The sequence below is a fragment of the Chinchilla lanigera genome, unplaced genomic scaffold (assembly GCF_000276665.1).
Source record: "Chinchilla lanigera isolate Chin_1 unplaced genomic scaffold, ChiLan1.0 scaffold00022, whole genome shotgun sequence".
Lineage (NCBI taxonomy): Eukaryota > Metazoa > Chordata > Mammalia > Rodentia > Chinchillidae > Chinchilla > Chinchilla lanigera.
Window position 1 is genome coordinate 21,616,989 of NW_004955423.1, and position 24,568 is coordinate 21,641,556.

The window sequence follows — 24,568 nt, forward strand, 5'->3', positions numbered from 1 at the left end:
GTGTCCCCGACTCCTCCGCGGGCTCCCTGCTGTCCATCGTCCTTTGCTGTCTTTGTGTGCAGTGTCCACTGTCTGCCTACACACTGCCCGTTCACATGGCGCTTGGTCCTGTGTTGTTTTCCTTTTCCTTCCCTTCCCTGTCATAGTCTAGATTCCTTACTGGTAGTTTCTGTTCCTCCACGCATGTCATTTTTCTTTTTCTTTCTTTCTTTTTTTTTTTTTTTTGAGACGGGTCTCTCTGTGTAGCCCAGACTGGCCTTGAATTAACAGGGATCCTCTTGCTTCAGCCTCTGAGTGTTGGGATAACACTTCTAATTGATTCTTTAAGGCGTATATCAGTGCGGTGCATTCTTTTCTATTTCCTTCTGCCTAGGCAAAGTTAGGGGTCTGTCCTGTGTTCTGTTGTCATGCTGTGCCTCTTCTAATAAATTTTTATTTCCATGTCAGTCTTGAAGAATTCTAAACAGCTTGAGCACTGGGATCACATCTTAATGATTACCATACGGAATGGGTAGTAGATACTGAAATTGTTTGCAAAAGGAGCAAAGAATGATGTGATAAATTAGCAGTCAGGAGCATCTGAAGTCTGTTTGGAAAAGATGTCAAGGTGGAAAATGTGTGTCCTCCTGGGATCTTGGGAAGGGCTTTCCTGACTCTGGATTTGCCAGTGAGGTTTCTGAGGGTACTGAAACCACTGTGAAGTAAACATTTTTATGTTGTTACAATTTCTAATTTAATTTTTGTTTTTAATTTTAGGAAACACTCCTTTACATCTTGCTGTGATGTTAGGAAATAAAGGTTAGTACTTTCTTTTTTATGTTTAACTTCATGCTTGTTTAGTCAGTTTAAAATTTCTAAGATCCCTTTTGTTAACCTGTCTGTAATTGAGCATGGGTTATAGTATATTAAAGTTAGTATTTTCTCATTTTCTTTTTTTATCTTTTTTGAGACAAGTCTCTCTATGCAGTTCAGGGTGGCCTTGAGCTCACTTTATAGCCCAGGCTGGTCTGGAGCTTGCAGTGATCCTCCTGCCTCAGCCTCCCAAGTGCTGGGTTTCATTTTCCACAGCCTATTTTTTTTTAAAGAGAAAAGATCTTGTACTAACCTTCATGACATTTAAAATGTTTTTTCCCTTAGTTGGTTATTTTATCAAACATATTTATAATTTTAGAAAGCTTATATCCAAATATTAATTTTCATTAACTGCATTATAGTACTTTCGATATGAGAAGAATTTTGTAAGAAATTTAAATTTAAAAATTTTAGCATTTGGTATGTCTCAACTCATTAGTTGAGTCTTTAGTATTACAAATAGATTGTAAAAAACGTGATGCTTGTATATTCTTTTAAAAAATCCTACTCATAGGTAGGTGATTTAAATGATCTACTTTTGAGCTGTGTGTGGTGGCACCTGCCTATCATCCCAGCACTTAGGAGGAAGCTGAGGCAGGAGGATTATAGGGCATTCGAGGACAGCTTGCGTTACTTAGTGAGTTTGAGGCCAGTCTGAACTACATAGCAAGACCCTGTCTGAAAAAAAGAAAGAAATCTGCTTTTGTGTGTCATTCCTATATGTAATGCAATTTCAGTTACCAGGATTCACAATTATTCTGAAAAGTGAGAATTTCAGATAGATAATTGAAAGCTTTCTGAGTGCTAGATTTTTAAATTTCCTATCTTTGGTAAGATTCTTTTAAAAAACTCAGTCCTGTATTTTTAAACAGGCCAATGAATTTAACATTTTTCTTTCTAATGATCTGAAAGTATCGTTATGAACATCTCTTACTGTCATATGGCATAGTAATTTCTTTTTTTCCCCCATTTTTTCTGTCTATTTTGCTTATCCCTTTTCCTTCCTCCTCCCTCTCCTTTGTTTGCCTTCTCATTTGAACATTTTCTTCCCATTTCCTAATATCTGCTATATATTTTGGTCCTTATTTGACAGTTTGTCACATCAGAGAAGCCATGCAATATTTACACATGTGTCTGATTTATTTCACTTAAGAGAATGGTCTCAAGGTGCATCCATTTAGCTGTAAATGTCTCAAGCTTATCCTTTATGGCAGAGTGTAGTACTCCATTGTATTTTTAAAAAAAAAAAAAAACCCATCTTCTTTATCCATTCATCTGTTGATGGGCATTTGGGCAGTTTCCAAGATTTGGCTATTACAAATTGTGCTGCTATAAGCATGGTCAGGATTGTATTAAGTCTGTCTAACAATTTGGGAGTATGGCCATTTTCACTATATTGGTTCTTCCTACCCAAGAACAAGGGATAGCTTTCCATTTTCTGATACCCTCTTTGATCTTTTTTGGAGTATTATAGTTTTCAGTATAAAGGTTTTTTACTTTGTTAAATTGATTCCTAAGTATTTCATATTTTTGGACGCTATTGTGAAATGCTATTGCCTTTGATGCTATTGTGGTTTCTCTAATTTCTCTCTTAGTGAGTTTATTATTTGTGTACAGGAATGCAGTTGATGTTTTGAGTGTTGAGTTTGTATGCAGCTATACTACTGATTTTGGTTATTCAATCTAGAAGTCTTTTGGTGGAGTTCTGGGGGGGGTCTTCAATGTGTAGAGTATTATGTCATCCGCAAATAATGGTAATTTAACTGCTTCCTGTCCTATCTTTATTCTTTTTTTTTTTTTCCTTTCTCTTGTTTAATTGCTCTGGCTAATGTTTCTACAACTATATTGAATGGGAGTGGTCACAGTGGACATCCTTGTCATGTACCTCATTTTAGAGCAAAAGCTTTTGGTTTTTGTCCATTTAATATGATGTCGGGTGTTGGTATGTCATAAATGACTTTTATCAGGTTGAGATAAAGACCATCTATTCCAGTTTTCTGAAATTGATTTTTCTGTGTCTATGAGGTGATCATTGATTTTTGTCATTGGCTCTGTTCATTTGTATTACATTTATTGATGTGTGTATGTTACACTATCCCTAGGATGAATCTTGCTGCTTTGTCATGGGTTATAATCTTCTGATGATTTGATGCATTCTGTTTGCCAGTACCTTGTTGAGGATTTTTGCATTTATGTTCACTAGGAAGATTGGCCTGTGGTTCTCCTTTTTTGGTTTGCTCCCTCTCTGACTTTGGTATCAGGGTAATGCTTGCTTCTAGGAATGAATTTGGGAATATTGCTTCCCTTTCAGTTTCATTAAAGAGTTTGAGAAGTAGCAGCGTTAGGTCATCTCTAAATTTCTTGTGGAATTCAGCAGTGAATCCATAAGGTCCTGGGCTTTCTTTGTGGGTAGGTTTTTAACTACATCTTTAGTTTCTTTGAGTAATATTGGATTATTTAGAATTTTTATATCTTCTTGACTCAGCTTTGGTAATTCAGATGTATCTAGGAATCTGCATTTCTTCTATGTTTCCCATCTTATTAGAATGCAGGTTCCCAAAGTAGATACTGATCTTTTGGATTTCTGCAGGTTCTATTTTAATTTCATCCTTTTTTTTCCTAATTGCATGGATTTGAGTCTTTCCTTTTTTGATAAGGTTGGCTAAGGGTTTGTCAATTTTATTTAATCTTTCAAAGAATCAACTCTTTGATTCATTGATTCATTGTATTTTTTCGTAGTGTCTGTTGCATTAATTTCTGCTCTGATCTTTATAACTTCCTCCTTTGTATAAGCTTTGGGCTTGACTTGCTCTTTTCTAGAAGCTTGAGCTTAAACATTAGGTTGTTGATTTGAGTTTGCTCTGTTCTGATTTGGGAATTCACTACTATAAATTTCCCCTGTAGGACTGCTTTCATTGCTTCCCATAAGTTGTGGTATGTTGTATTGGCATTATCATTTAATTGTTGAAACTATAATGTTATCTCTGACCCATTGGATGTTCAGGAGGGAATTATTTAATTTCCATGTATTTATGAAGTTCTTATGGTTTCTTTTTCCATTGATTTCCAGTTTTATTGCACTATAGTTTGATAATATGCATGGGATAATTTCATTTCCTTTGCATTTACTTAAGAATGGTCTGTGAGCTAGTATATGGTCTATTTTGTGTGTCCCATGTATAGCTGAGAAGAATGTGTGTTCTGAGGTGGTGGGGCGGAACACTCTTAGACATCTGTTAAGTCCATTTGTTCAAAAGTTTCAGCAACAAGAGAAGAATAACTAAGACAATGCCTCACCTATCTGTATGTCAAATTCTTTTTCCCTGCTTGGGAAGTTTTCTGCCATTACTTCTGTAAACAGGTGTTTTTATGTTGTCTGGGCTATCTTTTGCTTTTTTGTTGACTCTGATCAATCTTATGTCATTTTTCTTTGCATCATCTAGCAGCTGCTAGATGGTCCCTTGCTATTTTTAAGAAATTGTTTCATGGTAAGTATCTGTAATCTGGTCTTTTAGATTTGATATTCTGTTCTCACATTGGCTCATTCTATTGTGTATTGTTTCAATGGAACTTTTACTCTCCTGTGTATCTATTTGAATCTGTTTCATGGATTCCTTTCTTTCTTATGTTAAACAATCGTGGTTCCATCATTTTCTGAATCTCTATTTTTTTTTAAAATCTGTATCTGCTCTGGAGTCACTAATCATGTCTTTCTTGTCATTACCTGAGAAATTGTTTCTGACTTGATTTTTTTTCTAGACACTTTCATGTGCTTTGTTCCTTCTGCTGTTGCCACTTCAGAGCATCCAGGTGGGTGGCTTTTGAATTGTTCCTTCCACCTTTTTGCCCCGTTTTTGCCTTTGGTGAGCTGGAAGTCTGGATTGCATCTTGCTTAAGTGTCTTCTCATTTTCTTTTTTTTTGTTAAGTTTACTATGTGGATCGATGCTTATAAATTGTTCCTGGCAAGTTGCTTTATTGCTAGTCCTTAAAATTCTTATGAAACGACTGCTTTTCAGAGATGTCTTATAGTGTAGCTTGCTTTTGGGTTTTGAATCTGTTGCAAGATGCTGCCTCTTCAGTTTATTGGGGATAAGTTGTTTCCTGTTTGGCCTACCTCCTAGTTCCTTGTCACTGGTATTTTTGATGACTCTTAAGTCATGGGACTATGAGGAAGAGTTGATTAGAATAATTATGTCACATTGGCTAAAGTGGTATAATCAGTAATAACAATAGCATCAAATACAACCAAGAAAATGACAAACTGTGGTAACTGTTAATTTGGCACCTGTAACTGTATGAACTGGATTTGTGGTTATATAAGAAAATCTAAAGCAAATCAGAAAATTGTATATAGTAAGTATGCCCTTAGTATGGCGATTTTATCCTCAGGGAAGCATATGTAAAAGGAGTTAGGGGGGAAAATAGGGAGATGGAAGAAAAGGAAGGGATTAGAAGCGAAGATGGGAGGATAAAGGAAGATGATACAAACTGGAAAACTGGTGAAGACGACAAGAGGGAAAGCAAAGGAAGAAATAAAAACAAGAACACAACAAAATAAGAACAAGAAAAACGCTAGAAACAGTGTTCACACTCAAATAAAACAAGAGCAAACAAGAAAAAGAAAACAGAAGGAAAAAAGAAGAAAATAAGCAAGAAAAAATTTCCCCTTCAAGGCTGTCTCTGCTGTCACTAGTAGACACAGTGGGCTGCCAGAGTCCAGATTCATGCTGATTAATCCTGACAGGCCAGCTGTAGCTTTACGGAAGGGTAGTGGATATTTTCAGCAAACCTGTACCTTCAGGTCCACCAAAGTTCAGGCTGGCTTCTGGCTGTGAAGCTGGAACTGGATTTGTTCAGCCTGCAGTAGTCCATGTGCCTCTTGCCAGCTTAAACTCAGCTTCTTGCTGACTTGAACTTCGTTCTGCCTCACCCTGACACTGGGATTCACTGGCAGGAGCCAGCCCATATCTGGCCTTAGTTCTGAGCCTGAATAACTTTCCAGTCACTGCAGTCTGCAGTGTGCACTGCTGTGTCCACTGGTGCATTTCTCCGTGGAGGCCTCTGGGCCCCCAGCAGTCACCGTGGGTGTGCAGGTTGGAAGAGCTGCCTGCCACCTCCTTTGTTGAGGTCGGACTCTGCTCGCTGTGGGCTTCGGTTCTTGCTTCAAACCCTTTTCTGAAGGACCCCCTTCCTTCCTTTTCTTCCTCACATTGCTGAATTCCAGCATCTGGACACCAAATCTCGGAGAGGCTCTTTCTCCGCTGCTCACCACTCTGCCATCTTCCCAGAAGTCCTGGGAGTCTGGCAAAATACCTCTGTTTGCAGAAATGTCTGATCTGGCTCGACTTCCCCCAAGGTGTTAATTAGAACCTGTCTCTCTGAAAAATAGTTGTTTGATTTTTAAATTTACATGCTTAAGTGGAGTATAAGACCTGCACAAGAGTTACTTGCTTTTAGGTCTGTATAATTGGTGACTCAGATCTCCATCTTCCACAGTGTGGTCTTCTCCTTCGCTTTCTTCTTATCCTTTCCTCCCTGGCCTCTCTTCTTCCTCTTCTGTCCCCTTTTCCTCTTCCCTCTCTCTCTCCTCCCCACTCTGTCTTCCTTCTTCCAAATGATAGACTCATTTCAATAATTTCTCAATAAAGAGACATTCATTTCCTAGGCATGGTGGCACATGTCTGGAGTCCCAGGACTTAGGGAGGCTGAGGCAGGAGGGTTGCAAGTTTAAATCCAGCTGGGCAACTTAGTGACTTAGCAAGACCATCTCTCTCAAAAAGGGTGGGGTGGGGACTGGGGATGTAGGTCAGTGCAAAGATCTTGGATTCAATTCCTAGTGCCACTCACCTCCCCACTCACGATATTCATTAAAAAGTTACATAGTGCAGAACTCAACAAATTGGAACCAGCCTACCAGGTCTCAGGAAGAGAAGGAACCAAGAATTTTTCAGGGCTTTAGCCATTCTCCTGTTTATTTGTCTATCTCTTACAGTGTGTGTGCTGTTCTTTATGTGCCTGCAGTGTCTCTTTTTTTCCCCTCTGGTTTTTTTGAGATAAGGTCTTGCTATGCAGTCCAGACTGTTCTTGACTCCATGTGGACGTCAGACTGGCCTCAAACTCGTAGTGATCCTCTTGCCTCAGCCTCCCAGGTGCTGGGATTACAGATGTGCACTACCATGCCCAGCTCCTCCTCCTCTTGATTGACTTTGTATTTGCTGAAGTTGCAGTTGACGTGAAAGAATTACCCTGAGAGCCTAAGTCTCAGTGACGTTTGTCATTAAAAAACTTATTCAGGTTTGCATATCACCAAGTGTCTGAGCAAAAAATGTGATTCCCTCAAGCCAAGTCATAGATGGCGGGCCGTGGCAAGCTCCTCACCCGCACTTTGCTTTGCCGAGGCTGCCTTGGAGTGGGCGTTGGTGGGAGGCGGGTCCAGAGCAGCAGGGGGGAGGGAGGTGGTGGAGAGTGGGTGAGCAGCCACAAGAGACCACTGGCTCTCGAGAAGCTTCCTGGGTGAGAACATAGCAGATGGAGCCACTGAATTTGGTCAGTGAACGACTCAAGCTTTCCCTGACCCCCAAGAACATGGTGTCAGAACTGTAGAACTGCAGAACATAGCGATCATTCATAATAGTCCAAATGCTTCTCCGAGTGCTTTACATGTATTTCTTCATGTAACTCATTCCTGAAGCAGTGTGCTGTTATCCCTGTTCTCCCGTGAGAAACCGCCCTAAGAATGAGCAATTCGATTGCTGTAAGGTAGCAGAGATTTGGTTTTAACTTGGAGCACGTGGCTGCAGAAGCTCGACGTCTGGTGTCCTGCCTTGCTTGTCCTAGCTTGTCCGGGGTCCTGTTCTTTCTCGCCGAAGTGTCCCTCTGGGGTGTGGTCTGTGTTGGAGGGGCTCGCATGCAGCTTTCTGGGTCTCGTTGCTGGTCTGGGTCTTTCCAAAGTCAGCCCATGAGCAGGCCGTGTGGATTTACCGGGGTCTGAGGTGAACCGACCCTCTGCCACCTCAGGTATAGGCATTGTCATTTAAACGGATATTCTGTTATGTATCAGCCTATTCCAAAATGTAGTATTTCATAAAGCATTACTTTAATGACTTGTGGGTAGGTAGTTAGAGGAAATTAAAAGTTTCAGGGTTTTGTCAGTTTGAAAAATGTCAGGTGAATAAAAGTTAAGCAATAGAATTTGATGTGCCAGTGTGTCTTGTGGAGGCCTGTGTGGGGCAGGTACTGAGTTGAGGTAGGCAGGGCTCCCCATAGTTAGCTGGTCTTGGGCCTCTTTCACAGTTACCTCGAAGGAAGAGGGAGGAGTTCGGTGGAAATGTATTGCAGGAGACACTTGGATTTCTGTTCTGCTAGGGTCTTCCTTGTGAACTGTGCAAACCCATTTACATTTCCCAATCCAGAGCCCCCCTTTTCTAGGGGCTTTTTTATGTTTTTGGTATTGGGTTATAGGAGAGTGTGTTGAAAGGTGTAGAAGAGAGAAGACGTGCTTTATGTGTGATTCTGTGAATTGCTTTTATATTGCACTGGTGTTCAGTCTGTGACCTTTTATCTTATGGGATCCTGCTTTAGTGACTTCATTGTTGAAGGACACTTTCTGTTTGCGTATTTGTTGGTAAACATGATAGAAATTTCCTGGAGCATTGACATGCTAATTGTTGTTTGAAGACAAGGGAGAGGGAGATAGATACCTTAGGACTTTCATTTAGTCCTTTTTCTCACTCATGTGTTTTGTTTTGCTTTGCTTTGTTTTGTTGAGGTAGGGTCTCACAATGTTGTCCAGGCTGGCCTTGCACTCACTATGTAACCCAGGTTGGCCTCAAATTGTGGCAATCCTCCTGTCTCAGCCTCCCAAGTGCTGGGGTTACAGGCATGTGCCCCTATACCCAGGCTTATAATTCATTTTAACCTATTGAATAACTATTTCACTGAAATCTGATTTTTGTTTTTAAATTTTTGGGTCCATTGACAGAAGTTAGCATATTACCTGGTGATTTTTAAATGTAGATTTACATGGAAATGAAAAATTACTTAAATAAGGAAGATTATAAATCTTTAGGAGGTGTAATCAAAAGTAAATCTTTACTTCTCATTTTTTAGGTTAGAAACGTAAGAGAAGGTTTCTTTAACTTAGTTACTCCAACTTTTAATTCATTCCTAGTCTTTGGTGCAGTTTTTAATTTTTTCCTTGAAATTTGTGTAGAATTAGTTTGATTCTCAGTCTCATGAAGATCTGTGGATGGCTATTACATTCCCAATTATCCTATTTACCCCATCGTGTGTGTGTGTGTGTGTGTGTGTGTATGTTTTGAGACAGGGTCTCACTATGTAGCCCAGACTACCTTTGAACTCAGGACAGTCCTGCCTTAGCCTCCTGAGTGCTGGGATTGTAGGCATGGGCCACCACACCCAGCAATCTACTCTGTATTTTACCACCTTTACAGCACTTGCTTATTTATGTGTGATTTTTTATTGTTCATGATTTCAGTTTGTCCATAGTCCTCAAGTCCTTACTTCTTCGTGGCATGTTTATGCATTCGTTAAACCTTAGTGCCCAGCTGTTAATCTGCCTGGTTTTCTTATTACTCATTTTCAACATTACTGAGAGCAAACATTCAGTTGATCCAGTTTTCTGTTTTCCGTGTATAAGCGTATATGCCGGGTGATTGGCATAGCGGTGGGTATCGGATTTTGCTAGTGGCTCATCTCTGCTTCAGTTGAATTATGCGGGTGAGTAGCGGGCACCTGTTCTTGAGGTTCCGTGGCCTGTCAGAAAACAGTTAGCATGCGCCAGTACCTCGGCCTCATACTAGCACCTGTACAGCCAGGATGTTGCTTTAGATAGAACAGTGCTCTTGTGGATCCTGCCTTTTAGTATTTTTAAATTTTAAAAAAATTGCGAATGATTCTTTCGTTATTAGTATGCACATATTGAGACAAGTGAAATAACACAGTGTAAAAAGAAAGAAGAGCATCATCTCTCCACTTCCCTTTCTGGTGCGGTCAGCGCTGACAACCTGGGGATACCCTTTCATACCTTACTCCTTCCTCTTAATGGAGGGGCTTAGTTTGTATTCTGGAGCAGAATTACAGCACATAGCACTTCGCCACGTTTTCCTTTTCACTCATAGGTCTCCTGTGAAATCGCCCTGGACGTCCTTAGATTTCTTCCGTGCCTGCCTTCCCTTCATTTATGCATGCACACACATGTGTATGCTTTCTGAAAACCCACTGGTACAGTTTTTGGGGAGAGGGTTTGTTTTTAGTTCTCTTTAAAAAAAAATCTTTGTAGCTTGGCTGTCCATTTTTACTAATCATGTTCTCCTCGTAGACATGATGACTGATGATAGAACTTGTTGAATGTTCTTCCAGCTCTCAGCCGTGCTAATTATATACAAATATGTGCATCTTTGTCTGAAGACACATGCTCATGTATGTGATAAATTCTTTAGTCATTTCTTTAAAAAATGAGAGGATACATTTCTGCTTTTGGTAGATATGTTGTATGCAGTATACATTGACAGCTCCTTTAAATATCTTGGGATAGTTCTAATGCATTTCTTTTTTGATATTTAAAAAAAATTTCTATTCCTTTTTTTATTCAACATTTTATTATAAACTTTATATAGAAAAATTGAAAGATTATATTGGTGAATACTCATACCCATCAAATAGGCTTGATTATGGTAGTACTAGATCATATTTATGTTATCTTCTTATCTGTGTATATTTTGTTATTTTTTTCCTGTACAATTTAAAAAGTGTAGACATTAGACAGGCGTGGTGGTGCATTCCTGTCATCCCAGCACTTGGGACACTTAGGCAGGAGGATTACCATGAGTTAGAGGCCAGCCTAGGCTACATAGTGAGACCCTATCTCAAAAAAAAGAAAAAAGGACAGAGATACGACATTTCACCGCAACATACGCCAGCATGTAGAAATAAGGATGTTCTTCATAATTACGTTATTATTAAACTGAAGAATATTAATAGTATTGTTATAATGTCATCTGATAGCCGGTGCATATTCATATTTCTGCAGTTGTTCCAGAAGTGTCTTTTTAGGTAGTTAATATTACAGTATCACCCAAATGAAGTTCACTTGTTGCATTTGGTTGTTATGTCTCTTTTATGATATAGAGCACATTGTGCCCCAATTTTCTATACTTTGTGCCTAAACTTTTCAAAAAGTCGTCTCAAATTTGGTCAGTGACTGACTGTTGTATCTGGCTCCACGGTCCTTTTGAAATGATGCTATTCTTAAACACAGGTGGCGTATTATTCCAGCAACGTAGATGCAACGTGTGTCTATTACTACATGTGTGAACGTTGTTTTCAGTAGGTTTGCCACTACCAACAACCCTGAAATAAACATACTCTGCATACTCTTCGGCACTACCGTGTTAACAGACTTGCTTAAACACATCTGTGAAATTTCTGTATCTGTTTTACTTTATGCCAGTAAAGTTCATTGCTAGTGGAGGTTTTCCTTCTCTCACTAGGAATAGTGCTAAAGTACAACCATTCCTCTTCACCCTTAACCCAGCACACTGTCATAACATCTCTATTCCCTTTAGATTACTTCTATTATTTTTTTTTATTTACTTAATTTCTTCCAACATCAGATATAAGCTCTTTGGTAGTGAGATGTTATCCTCCCACTTCACTGCTTGTATCTGGTGCTTAGGAGTTAGAAATGGCAGGAAGTAAACACTTGGTAAATATTTAATGAGTGTGCTTATGTGAAAGACTGAGGAGTATGTGCTTTACTGTCCACATTTTCTTTTTGCTTGTTAATGGACTTCTAATTTTTAATTTAAAAAATTTTCTCAACCTATAGATTACTTAATTCTGATTATTTGGAAAACTATATGTTGGTCCTTATGTTTGCCCTTTTGGGGTGTTATTCCAGCTAAAAATTATGGAAACATTGATATTTTTTTGAAATCTTTTTTTTTCTGAAATAAATAATGAGCTTCCTTTGATATTACAGACACACAGACCCTCTCTTGGGTCTTCTCAGTTAGAGATATTCGTGTGTAAATTGCTGTTGACGTTTGCAGGTTGTCTGTGAGAGAATGGAAATACTCTGAGAATGGCCTTGGAGACAGTTGTTAGGGAGCATAGTACATTCTTTGCAGCGATGCACTTTATTTTTAGGTAGTAGAATGGATGCTTCGAAATCTGGAGGTCTGAAATAGTCTAACTTAATAACATAGGAATTTTTAACAATTATGTAATTATATGGTACAGTGTTTAACAAGTACATGCATTATTGTCTTGCTAAACTTCTGCATGACACTTGTATTTAGAGATCGAAAGCTTGTGTGGTGTCTGATGCCCTCGCTGTTTTGTGTTACAGAATGTGCCCACTTACTTCTGGCTCACAACGCTCCAGTAAAGGTGAAAAACGCTCAGGGATGGAGCCCTCTGGCGGAAGCCATCAGCTACGGAGACAGACAGATGAGTAAGTGCGCGGGCGCTGGTGCGGAGGGGGCCTGCAGGGAAGTGGTCCTGTTGAGCTGGTCTAGCTCCTTGGGAACCTTCGCAGCTGCCCCTAAACTGTAGGTGACTTGTGGCTGAGGATCCAGCACTGAGTAGTACTGTACACAAAAAGAATGGAAGAATCACGTTTAAAAAGACACTGTTAATTTTTTTTCTCCTTTTGTAGCATTCTACCCTAATATTAGGACTTTCTTTTTAAGTTGACAACTGACTGTCCTTTCCTTTTGTTTTTTTCCTTTCTTTTTATTGATTGATTGATCAGTTTGGGTTTGTTTGAGTCAGGTTCTTGCTGTGTAGTTCAGGCTGGCCTTGAACTCACAGTGATTCTCCTGCCTCAGCCTCTGGAATGCTGAGATCACAGATGTGTGCCGTCATATGTCTCACTAGTTTGAATTCTGAAAAATTGCTGGGCATTGTGACTGTGTGCCTATAATCCCAGCCTCTGCGAGGCTGGGGCAGGAGGACCATAAAATTCAAGCCCAACCTGAGCAACTTAGTGATTTAGTGAGACCCTGTCTCAAAATTAAAAAAAAAAGTCACAGTTGTTGACAGATCTGACAGTTACTTACTTTAGTTCCTGGGTGTAGGCTTTGTTGTAAGCCAGAAGCAAGACTGTTTCTAGTTTGGTCTTTAAATGCATACTTTCAAAACACAGTTTTTTACAACATACAGTGTTCAAGTATGTCATTCCCTGCTCTATGTCAAGTACATCTCAGGGGAATGTTGTCTGTCTGGAAATACCCTTTTATAGTTGGAGAGCAAAACCAGTCAGTTAAGTGTAGCTTTTGTATAAGAAGTAAGAAACATCGGCAGTTTTATTAAATGTATACCATTGAATACCCCGTGATGTTATGTGGGGTTAGTCTTACTTTGATACTAAATTTTGGGCTCTTCTGGACAGTTCTTTATGATTTAGGTCTGTATGTAAAACATACTATATTTTCACAGACTTCTTGAATCTTTTGGATAATTTTTAAGGTTGAAATTGTTTGTAGGCATAAATTATGAGATAAAATTGTGACAATTTAAATACCAAATTGAGAGGGAAAGAGAGAGCATTTATTTATTTTTACTGGTGTTGGGGGTTGAGCCAGGGAATTCTGCTGAGCTGTAGCCCTGACCCCATGCCCTGGTCTCTCTTGGAGACCGCCAGGGCCTCACTAAGCTGCTCAGGCTAGACTTGAACCAGAGTCCTCCTGTCTCAGCCTCCTGAGTAGCTGGGATTGTAGGTGGGTGTTGACAGTCATCCTCTTAGGACAAACGTTAGCAGACTCTATGAAAATAAGAAATAGTCCTAATAGAGGGTTATTTCAGGAAAAAGAGAATGATGTATACTAAAAGACAGTAAGAATAAAGTTGAAGCATTTGGTCTGAGGCTTTCTTTGGTTTTCTAAGGGGTTAGAGCAGAGGGGAACTGGATTCGTTCTGAGGTTTCTGACCCACAGTGACCCTTCTGTGACAGCCAAGATTCTTTGATTCAGAATAAAGGAATGTATAAAGGATATGTGTGTATTAAAATGCACAGAATAAAGGTGTCTCTGCTCTTTAGGAATTTGTAATCTATCGTGGAGGCCAAGAGACAAAATTTTCATGGGAAGATCAGTAATAGGATATTTGACAATAAATTTCAGTGCAAAAAAGAGGCCTCCCTGGCTGAGGACTGTCCAGAAGTGATTTCCTTACTCGGAGGGTGGCTGAGATAGATGCCCGTTGTCAACCATTACGTACTTACGTATCCATAGTTACTTAGCGCTTGTTTTTTTCATTACCTCCCACCAGTGAAACAGAATATTTAACTCCTAATTTCAAGGGTAACGAATTGAACTGGTTATGGTACATGTTTAGAAGTGTTAATATAAATGTATTTATCATGGCATTTGTCATCTCTGTAGTTTGAAAATATTTTAAATCGTACGGTTTAAAGTCTTTGAATATTTAGCTGTATATTAAATACATTTAAATACATTAACATTTTCTGGCGGGGTATGGTGGCGCATGCCTGTGATCCGAGCACTTGGCAGCTGGGGCAGGTGGATCATTTTGAGTTTGAGGCCAGCCTGGGCTACAAAAGTGAGTTCAAGACCAGCCAGAACTGCATAGTGAGACCCTGTCTCAAAAAGACCCAAAAAATAAAAAAAATAAAATTTTCTGGGCATTAAAATTATTCCTTTTGATAAATCAGAGATATTCTAGTACAGATTATTAGTAAAAGCTATTTGTGTGTGGGGTTTTTATCTAATAGCTAATAATTTTGTTACTGTTTTAGAGCAATAGAATAATCAGTGCTAAACTGTTGGTTAGAGACTACTTAGAAGCATTTTACTTGAAATTAATTGAATTTCAAGATTATGTTGGTTTTCTGCTGCTCACTGGTTACCTGGAGAACAGTGGGGGACCCAAAACAGCGTCGAGGAGAGAGCTGGACGCAACTTGAGTTTGTTTTGAATTTCTGTCTCTCCTTGCTCCCTACCTTCCCTCAGATGGGGACAGCTCTGGTTTCTGATCAGCACTGGGACCTACTCACCTTGCGTCTCTGGAGTTGGGAACTTGTAGAGCTTATGTAACACAGTTAGCGCAGCTTGGGAAATTGTTAGCCTGTAGGTTACAGCCTCGTAGTCAGTGGGCAAACTTCATTTAGGCTTCATCTTTATTTCTGAGCAAAGCCTTTCCGCAGCTCCTGGAGTACTGCAGTGATCTCTCCTTGTCACGTATCTTCAGAGTGACCCACTCCTTGCTTAATGTGTGTTCCTTCCTCTCTATCTTGATGGTAAAAGCTCTGTGAGAACTCAAGCATGAGTATGTTGTCTTCACTTTTTAAACTTTTTGGTAGAGTGTTCAATGAATGGCAAATAAATGACTAAAAACTGCAGCCAGATGTGGTGGTGCACACCTGTAGTCCCAGTCACTCAGGACACGCAGGCAGGAGGTTCACAAGTTCGGTGCTAGCCTGGGCAGTTTAAGGAGACCCTGTCTCAAAATGAAGATTTTGTAAAAAGGGCTAGGGATGGAGCTTAGTGGTAAAATACTCCATGGTTCAGCCCCTGTATTGAAAAACAAATGGCCAAGAAAACTGGAGAGTGTTTACTGAGTGTTAATTTTTTTCTGAAAGTTTTTTTTTTTACATCTGTTTTTTTTTTGTTGTTTTTTTTTTTTTTTTTTGTCTTTTTGAGACAGGGTCTCACTATGCAGTTCAGGCTGACCTTGAGCTCACTTTGTAGCCCAGGCTGGCCTCAAACTCGCAACGATCCTCTTGCCTCAGCCTCCCCGCATTTGGGCATGCTGGTTTTGCTTTTAAAGACAGGTCTTGCTATGTATCCCAGTTGACCTTGAACTCACTGTGTAGCCCAGGCTAGCCTCAAATTTGTGGCAATCCTCCTGACTCAGCCTCCTGGGTACTGGGATTATGGGTTGAAGTTTTATATTAGGACTCAGCTCTTCTGAGTTTTTAAAATTTTATATTTATTTTTCTTATTAGCAGTAATGTTCATTGTAGGAAATTAGGAAAGTATAAAAAAGAAAATTTCACCCAAAGATAATCAGTGTTACTATGTTAATTTCCTTTTCTGATCACAGTACTTTCCTGTTTAAACTTCTAAAACCGCCTGTCTTGGGATGAAGACTGAGACCTCCAGGCTGGCTTGTAGGCTCCAGCACGCGAGGCGCTGTTGCTTTCTGTCCCCACCCTCGCTTGTCCTCTCTACCTGGCTTTCCGTGCAGCCGCTCCACTGGCCTTTGGATCTCCCCTGCTCCTCGTATCTGCACACCCTCCACGTCTGCCTGGCTCCTTGCAGCCCATCAGCGCTCTGCTCAAGTGCCGGAAGCCTTCCCTGTGTGTTAGGGCGGAGCTCTGCCGGCCGCTCCCATGAGGCCCAAAGATCCTTGGGCCGGGGTGTCTGTGCTCTCAGTGCAGTACTTCAGGATGTGTCCTTAGCTGCGACACTGGGCAACCCTTTCCGCCTGGTGGGGAGACTAGTGAATTTTCTGCAGCATTCTGAAGTGTTTAACCAAGTACCAGGGGGAAACAGGTTAGGGGCAGAGGAGTTTATTAGGCCCTGGCAAGGCGTTTGGTTATTGGAGCGGAGCGCTGAAGGACGTGGCGGTCGGCGGGATGAGTGAAGACATTGTGGCGTGGTAGCGCCGCGCAGAGCCGCCGTGAGGGAGGGCGGTGTGTGGCAGGGAGCGGTGTGTGTCTCTGTGGCTTCTGATGAGGGCGCTTGGTAGTCGGGCCGAGTGGGCAAAAACTAGTGGGGGGAGGGCACCGCCCCGAGCTCAGCGTCGGTATGCTCTCCCGTCACCCCCGTCGCCAGGAGGACTTGAGAGCAGGGATTGGCATTACTAGCTCAGTAAGAAGACTTAATTAACAGTCAAAACAGAAACGATTTTTCAGAAAAGAATATTTTTTACTAAGTGAGGCAAGTTTGACTTAATGATAGATTACAAGATAAGGAAGCGAGGGAGCTGACAAGAGATGACCTTACAGGGCGTGAGTCTTGTCCTGGGACAGGAGCGCCCCGAAGCCAAGGCCTCCAGCGGGGGTCAGTGTGACCTCGGGAACACCCCTGAGCGTCCAGGAGGAAGAGCGGCGCGGGCCCTGTGAGCTCCTGTGGGTCTGCTGGCTTGAGTCAGCCACCGTGCATCTGGACGGGAAGTGGGAAGCACACCAGGGTGAGAAGGAGGCAGAGCCGGAGGCAGAGGTGTGAGGAGTCTTCGGTGCAGCGGAGCGCAGCTCAAAGCTTTCGCCGGATAAGCTGAAAACTTCAGTGGGAGAAGGAGTTCTGTATGAATCTGTACCTAAATCCTGAACGTGATTTTATATTCGTTACCAATCTGTAAGATTCCTACGATACAGGACCAGAAATACTGGTAGTTTTGTGTCACTGAATGTTTGTGCTTCCATGAGCAAATTTATATTTGTTGCTTTTTTAAAAGTGAAATCTTACAGGGTAGGGGTTTCTCTGTATCTTACTGTGCGTGTACTTGTCATAGCTGGCACTGTCTGATGAGTTTGCTCATTAGCATATAAGTTTCTATTGCTTACTGAATACTTTCAGTCAGATATAGTTGTAGTAAGCTGATGGAATTACATTAGTTTACTGAAAAATATCTGGCTTTTTTTGTTTTTTGGAGAGACCTTTTCTGTCTAGGAATTGAATTCTTTACATTCCTTATATTCAGCGGAAGCCCCTTTCAACTTAAAGGCAGAGTAGACTGAATAAATATTTATTAAGATATTGGAGTTGTTAATAGAAAAGAACCAGGAAAGGAATCGTACTATATTTGAGCAATATAGCTTTGATGTTAAATTACAGCGAACAGGAAGTTAGTCAGATTTGAACAACGGTGAGTCTCTCAAGGGTTATCTAGATCTTTGGTTCTCAGAATTCGTACATTTTATAGACTAGAAGAAATTTAGTTTGGGGACTGATGTACGGAAGTGAACTTGTTAGTTTATAAGAATTTAAATAGTACTGTTTTCTGTGATTGACATTTCATTTTAATAAACATTTGAAAACAGAAACAACGGGAAGAGTTGGCCTTAAATTGGAAAAAAAATATAATTTATTAAGAACTTATTCTAGTTCCCAGTTTTTCTAAATTATTTTGCAGGTCGGGGGAAACTTGAATAGTTCGGCGCTCAGAGTAGGTTAGCCCTTGTGAACTACTGATCTGGGTGAGAAGCTTGCCCCTGGTGCAGCTGGAAGTAGGCCCTGTCCCTTTCTTCTGCGTCTCGGCTTCTGTTTCAGGGGATTGTCAGTAAACACTGCTCTTTGATGTCTGGCTTTTTAAGATATATCACAGTTAGACTTGTGGCTGAAAAAGAAAAGTAGGTCTATTTTTCATGTTCTTTTGGGAGCTTTTCCTAATTCAGCCTAAGTGGACAAAATTCTGGTCCGTGCTTTCACCCCTCCTCCTCCCTCCCCTCCCACCTTGTGCTTGTTTTCCTCTTCCCCCTCCTCCTGTTTTTATTCTCCTGCTACTTCTGTATTCCACGTGGAGCTTGGAAAGGTTTCTAAAACTGCATACTATAACGTAGTTACAATAGTAAAAAGAAAAGAAAAGAAAACCCACTGACGATATATGTGTATGAAAAAAAGGTCAGGACCAGGAAGACACTACTAGCCTGTGTTAATGTACACGCACAACACACCCACAGAAATTTTTTATGTTTTGCTAGGCTTATTTTAAAGTCTGATAATTTTCCTAAATTTGATATATAGTAGGGGTTAATCTGATGATTTTTGCAAGCCAAATTTAGACCTTCACTCTAGTAGATAAAACTTGTATTTACCTAATTATAGGCACAAAAGTAAGAAATTTATATTGATTATCTACCATAATCCTCTATAGTAGATTTTTACTTTTACTTGAAAAGTGAAAAAATAAACCAGAGTTTCGGGAAATTAAGTGACTTGACCAATTTACTTGTAACTGCTAAGTAGCAAAGCTAGGGATTAAATTTTGGCGAGTATCTAAGTCTTAATTTTATAACGGCTGAGAAATTACTGTGGAGGGCTTCAGGTTCTCCTAACTCTTCACAAATGCAGCAGGACTTGTTTTTATCTTCTTCTATACTGTGTTAATGGCACGTGAGGGTACAGACCCCAGTGGGGAAAAGCAGATAGATACACCTGAGAACAGTGACATGCAGTCTCACCCTTTCAGAAAAGTAGTGTCTGAAAGGATTTTTGAGATGTACTGTCTTTGAGATTTTCCTTGAGATAGTATAGTAATAGGGCATAGCATCATTGAGAAATCTTAAAAAGCAGGTAAGCCCTTACTCATAATTCAAAACTAGGAAAAACTAGTGTGCATGAATATGTGTTGATGTTTGGATAGCTCTTCTGTTATCTCTTGGGGAGATCACACCCCTTTTACTAGACTTTTTTTTTTTTTTTTCTGGTACCGGGAATCGAACTCATGACCTTGTGCTTGCCAGGCAGGCGCTGTGCCACTGAGCTAAATGCCCAGCCCCTCATTTACTCTCTTCCACACACACGTCTGCCCATATACATATGTTTTATATATATTTATTTATATATTTTTATATATATATATATATATATATATATATATGGTATATCCCATGTTCCCAGACTTGTCTCAACTTTCACTATTCAGAGACCTTCAGTAATTAAAAATTGCTCTTTGATGTTTGATTTTTTAAAATGTATTGAAATTATAGCTATATGACCAAATATATGTGAATGTGTGTGTACATACAAACACATGGATACATGTATTATCTGCCTACATGTATAATAAGCCAGTTTTCTAGCATGGTAAAAATTAACTTTCAGCTAACTATTTTTCTAATTTAAATTTTAGTTACAGCTCTTTTAAGGAAGCTTAAGCAGCAATCCAGGGAAAGTGTTGAAGAAAAACGACCTCGATTATTAAAAGCCCTGAAAGAGGTAGGCTATATTTCTTTGCTGACTTTGCAGCTAAAGAATATTTTAAGCATAGTGTTAATTATCTACTAATTGAAATAACGGAGTTCTGTGATTATAATATGTAAACATAATCTTTGTAGACGCACCCATTTTCTTTCAATAGGAAGATACAGATTTATTACTTGTAACAAATTAGAGAGGGGTCAATGATAAAAGCCATAATTAATGGCAGTAACTCTCCTTTGTCCTTTGAAATGGAAGGTTCCCGAGTAATTGAAGCTACTGTGCGCAGGCAGCAGTTTGCCTTTTCTTCCTGGAAGAAGCATTCCCTTTGCCCTGTCCTCGGGGTGAGGGCCGGGTGTGCGGGCACCAAAGGGAGAGATCCTTGTTTCCGATTGTTGTTCTCATCCTGAAAGACAGAGGCCTGAAGAGCTTTGGGAGACCAGCCCTCCTGACCAAGTGAGGACGTCTAACGTCCTGACCGAGTGACAGCGTGACACCTGCCTGGCTTCTCTTAATTAGGCGTGCTTATGTATTTAGTTTTATTAAAGATCTGAAGACCCATAGAAAGAGGTGCCCCCCTCATTTTGTTTAGGTTGTCATAATGTCTACTATCCGCATTTCCTTTTTTCATTATTACAAATATGAAAGGCTACCTTGCTGTCTTTTGAGAAATGGAACTTTTGTTTATACAATATTAAATGCCTATCAGTTTCAAATATATTGTTATATGTTTAACAGGTTGTTTTTAAACCTACAGAGTGCATATGTTTCCTTGTAATTAATTATACTAGCATGTACTGTTATATTTTTATATTTTATTCTTTCTCGGACTCTGAATGTTAAAATTTATTATTATTTTTCTATTCTTGTCTATATGCCAGTAATATTCTTTAAGAAACAAAATAATAAGCAAGTATATGAGCTGTTAACTAAGATGCTCTTAGTATTTATATTTCACTTTTCAGCTGGGTGACTTTTATCTAGAACTCCACTGGGATTTTCAAAGCTGGGGTAAGTGTGTGCTGTTTTACTCTAAAATAAATATTCATGTAGAGATGCAAGTGTCAAAAGCTGATATAGATACATTAACATAACAAGTTTGATCCTTATTCTAAGGAAAGTTAGCAACTTTTATTCTCAAGTTTGAGAACTGTATTAAAATTTTTTTAAACATTATCGTAGGCTTAAAATGATGATGGAAAGGATTTTCAGAAAAAAAGAGAATTGTGGGATTACTGGATTGTTTAAGAAAAGCTGGAAATGTAGTACTTAGATGTCCGAATGTGAAGAGTTTGGTTAGTGCTATTTGATTATATTTTGTCATCTTTCAATCGTTTTGCTGCTTACATACTTTATAGCCAATGCCTTTACACACTGTTTGTATACTGTTTCAGTTATTTGTGAAAGATGTGAATTTTGACCTAGATACTTTACAGTCATTTGGAGATTTACTGTAGCAAGGTGAACCCCCCTCCAGTTTTTAAAAATGGTATGGAAGATTGAACCACCATCACCCCACCACCTTTTTCTCTCCCTTTTTTGGAAAAGGAAAGAAAAGGCACAAAGTTCCCCGGGCTGACCTTAAACTTGCTGTCTTGCTTTAGCCTCCCAAATAGCTGGGATTACAGGCATGTCCACAATACCTGGCTTCTTCGCTTTGTGAGATATGAATGAGCTAGGGAGAAAACCTACATGTCCAAACAGGAAGTTTAATGTTAGTGACCTTTATTTTAGTAACTAAATAATGAAATTTTTTTTCATTAAAGATTTTAAAAAATCTAATCCACAAAGATTTGTTTATAGTAAACTTAAGTTTACTATACTTTATAGTATAAAACTTTATAGTGTTTTTAGAGGCATCTGAATTATAACATTTTTAATAAAAGTTATTAGAATGCTCAAGTGATATCCTTCCAAGTAACCACAGAAAGTAAATATTAAATATTTGAAGTATATTGCTTTTTATCTAATTCTAAGGAGCTATAATATATGTATCTATATGTTGTAATTACGTGTTATGTTTATAGTTCATTACACAGATTTAATATATAATACATTATTTTGTATTATTTTATATATATTTACCTGTGACAAGTGGATGTTTCTGGTTCCTACCAAATGAGGAAAGTAAGGGACATTCCAGCTTTATGCCTGTGGGAGATCAATAAATATCACGATTTGAAACAGATTGCATTGTGTATTTATTAATCTTGAGTGAAGGTATGGTATTCTCAAAATGCACTTGGGTTTGAAAACTGAGCTTGAACTTGTCACTTAGGAAATGCAAATCAGCCGGTGTGCCTACAGGAATACAGTTCCTGGCAGGCTTTCTGGCTTAAACTTTACTTAATGCTGCTTCGCTTTTCTTTTAATTCTTCCTCATCTTTTGGTGACTTTTCAGAAAGTACTTACAGCAGTAACCCGACACCCATTGACACTTCTCTGCATTATATTAAAAGTTAGTAATTTTCTTCTGCCTTGAAAAGAAAGTTTTTGGTTTTTTTAGCCAGTAGTACCTAAGTTTTCTCCTAATTGTATTTTTAACAAATGCCCCCCAGCCACCCGTTGGAGCTTTTGGGTACAAGTCAAGCTTCCCTCAAGTGACAAAGTTATCAGCATTTTTAAAAACTGGTCTTACAACTTGCATACACTTCTAAAGGTCTGCTACAGATTTTGGTGTCCTAGTTAGTCTTTGACTAATACAGTTCATAGGTTCATATCAGTTTTGTATTCGGACTGCATCGATTTTGTAGTAGAGCACTCACTGTAAAAGTTTTGCACATTATAGAAAATGATCAGGTACTAGAAACTCTCCCGTTGCTGCTTTCCAGTGGCACGGCTAAGTCTCGTGTGAATACGTTGGAACCCTTTTCAGTGCTTTGAAAGTGTGTGTGTACGTATATACAGATAAATACCCACGTCCAGTGCCCGTCCCCGTGGGGTTACCCTGCTCTACCATTCTGCAAGTGGCCGTTTTTACTTTCTGAATTGTAGGCATCTTAGCACGTTAGCTCACCTGTGCTTTACAATTTGAACATTGCGTCAAACTTCATGGAGGAACCAGGTTTTCCTAGTGTGCTCGTCTTTAGATTCAGAGTTTTACATGCTTCATGTGAGTAGTTCTTTCCCACATGGTTAAACTCCAGCTCACTGAGCTAGTTTTTGCTTCAGCAGAATTATTCATGGTCTAGTTACTCTGATGGTCTTATCTTGTCTTCGTACGTCATGTATCGTTTAGAAGTCTTGGTGTCCTGGAATGCACAGGGAAAGCACTGCTTTGGGTAACAGGAGCGCCAAGTCAGACTGATCTCAGGTAAAGATCTGCTCTTAGAGATCCCAGTCCAGAGCTGGGGACGAGCTAAGTGGAGAGTGTTTGCATAGCACACACAGAGCCCTGGGTTCGGTGTCTGCTACCGCAGGAAAAACATAAAAGGCCCAGTCCTGCTTGGTTGTCCTAAACTGCGTTACCCTTAAGTAATGTTGGCTCTTTAACTGATTCGATTCATAATTGTCAGTGGATTAAATTCTAACAGTTTATCTTCTTGAACAAAATGTTATAAAAAGTTTTAAATGACATTTCAGTTATGTGAAGAGATATAAAGATATTTAATCACTTCTGAATGGTATTTGCATCTACAGTTGTTAAAAATACACTGTACACATTGTTTAATCGAATTCATGAGGTGTTTGTCAAAGGTGTTTCTTTGAGAATTTAATTTTGACATAAAAATGTCGGCACATCTGTTTCATTGTTGAGGTGATTTTAGCGATTTAATGTCAAAGCTTTGATAAACTGTATGCTGGTGCTGAGATTGCTGTCTGCTGGGCCCAAATACTTCCGACTAAAGCATCTGTTGTCAGAGACTTTCGTTACCAGGTTCGATGATACGCTTCTTACTGAGCTTTCGGAATTGTTTTCCCCCATCAAGACAGGTGCAGGCCTATAATCCCAGCGCCCTGGGAAGCAGAGTGGGGAGAACTGCAAGTTTGAGCCCTTCCTGGACAGTTGAGCGAGACTCCGCCTCAAAAGCGGGGAGGTTGGGATGAGTGCGTGAGCTCAGTGTAGAGGCCCTGCGTTCAAACTCCAGCACCAAAACAAAAGTAGAAGAGGCAAACCAGGACTAAAGGGAAGCAAGGAATACTGGAATCAGAGGAAGTTCCCTTTTGAGATGCTGTGAAGTTCCCTTTACTCTTTCTTATGCTGTTATTTGTATTCTGTCTTTGGAGAAGATAGCCTCAAAGTTAATAGCAAGTCTGAAGGCAGTTGAATTATTTGAGCCCAGGGTTTTAGATACCAGGAGTAGTGGTTCCTGACTTTTTGGCATGGCAGATCACTACCCTTCCTGAACTCTAGTGTCTTCATTTTTAAAGTGGGCCGAGCGTAACTTCCCCATCTCTTGCTGACCTCCTTTTGGTGTGTGTGAATGAGATCCTTCCTTTTTGTTTTTGTTTTTGAAGAATAATTTCTGTGTTAAAGTGTTAGATAATTTCTGTGTTAAAGTGTTAGATAATTTATGCTGTTATGCTTGCTACTTCAGATTTAGCATTGCATATACAATATAGTTTATCTGGAAAACTAGTTTTTATTTCTGTGTTTCGTTATTCACAGAATATTCATGCTGTATCTAGGACTACTGTTTTGACACTGTAGATGAAAAACATTAAACCTAGCAACTTTTAAAGTTGGGGACTAAGTGGTAGCAAAACCAAAAATTAAATTTAAAAACTATCTGTTCATTTTCAGTGTAGTGAATTATGCCACTTCTGGAACACTCTGGAATTATGCTGGAATCCTGTGTGAGACTTA

General features: G+C 39.5%; 1 protein-coding gene across 1 annotated transcript in view; it reads left to right on the forward strand.

The window, feature by feature from the left end:
* Ankrd13c (ankyrin repeat domain 13C) overlaps positions 1 to 24,568 on the forward strand; it is a gene marked incomplete in the record, with an annotated part of 66,781 nt that overhangs the window by 17,426 nt on the left and 24,787 nt on the right. The window contains 4 exon segments of the mRNA XM_005385250.2: positions 757 to 798; positions 12,225 to 12,329; positions 19,694 to 19,779; positions 20,727 to 20,772. Coding sequence (XP_005385307.2) covers positions 757 to 798; positions 12,225 to 12,329; positions 19,694 to 19,779; positions 20,727 to 20,772 — 279 coding nt within the window.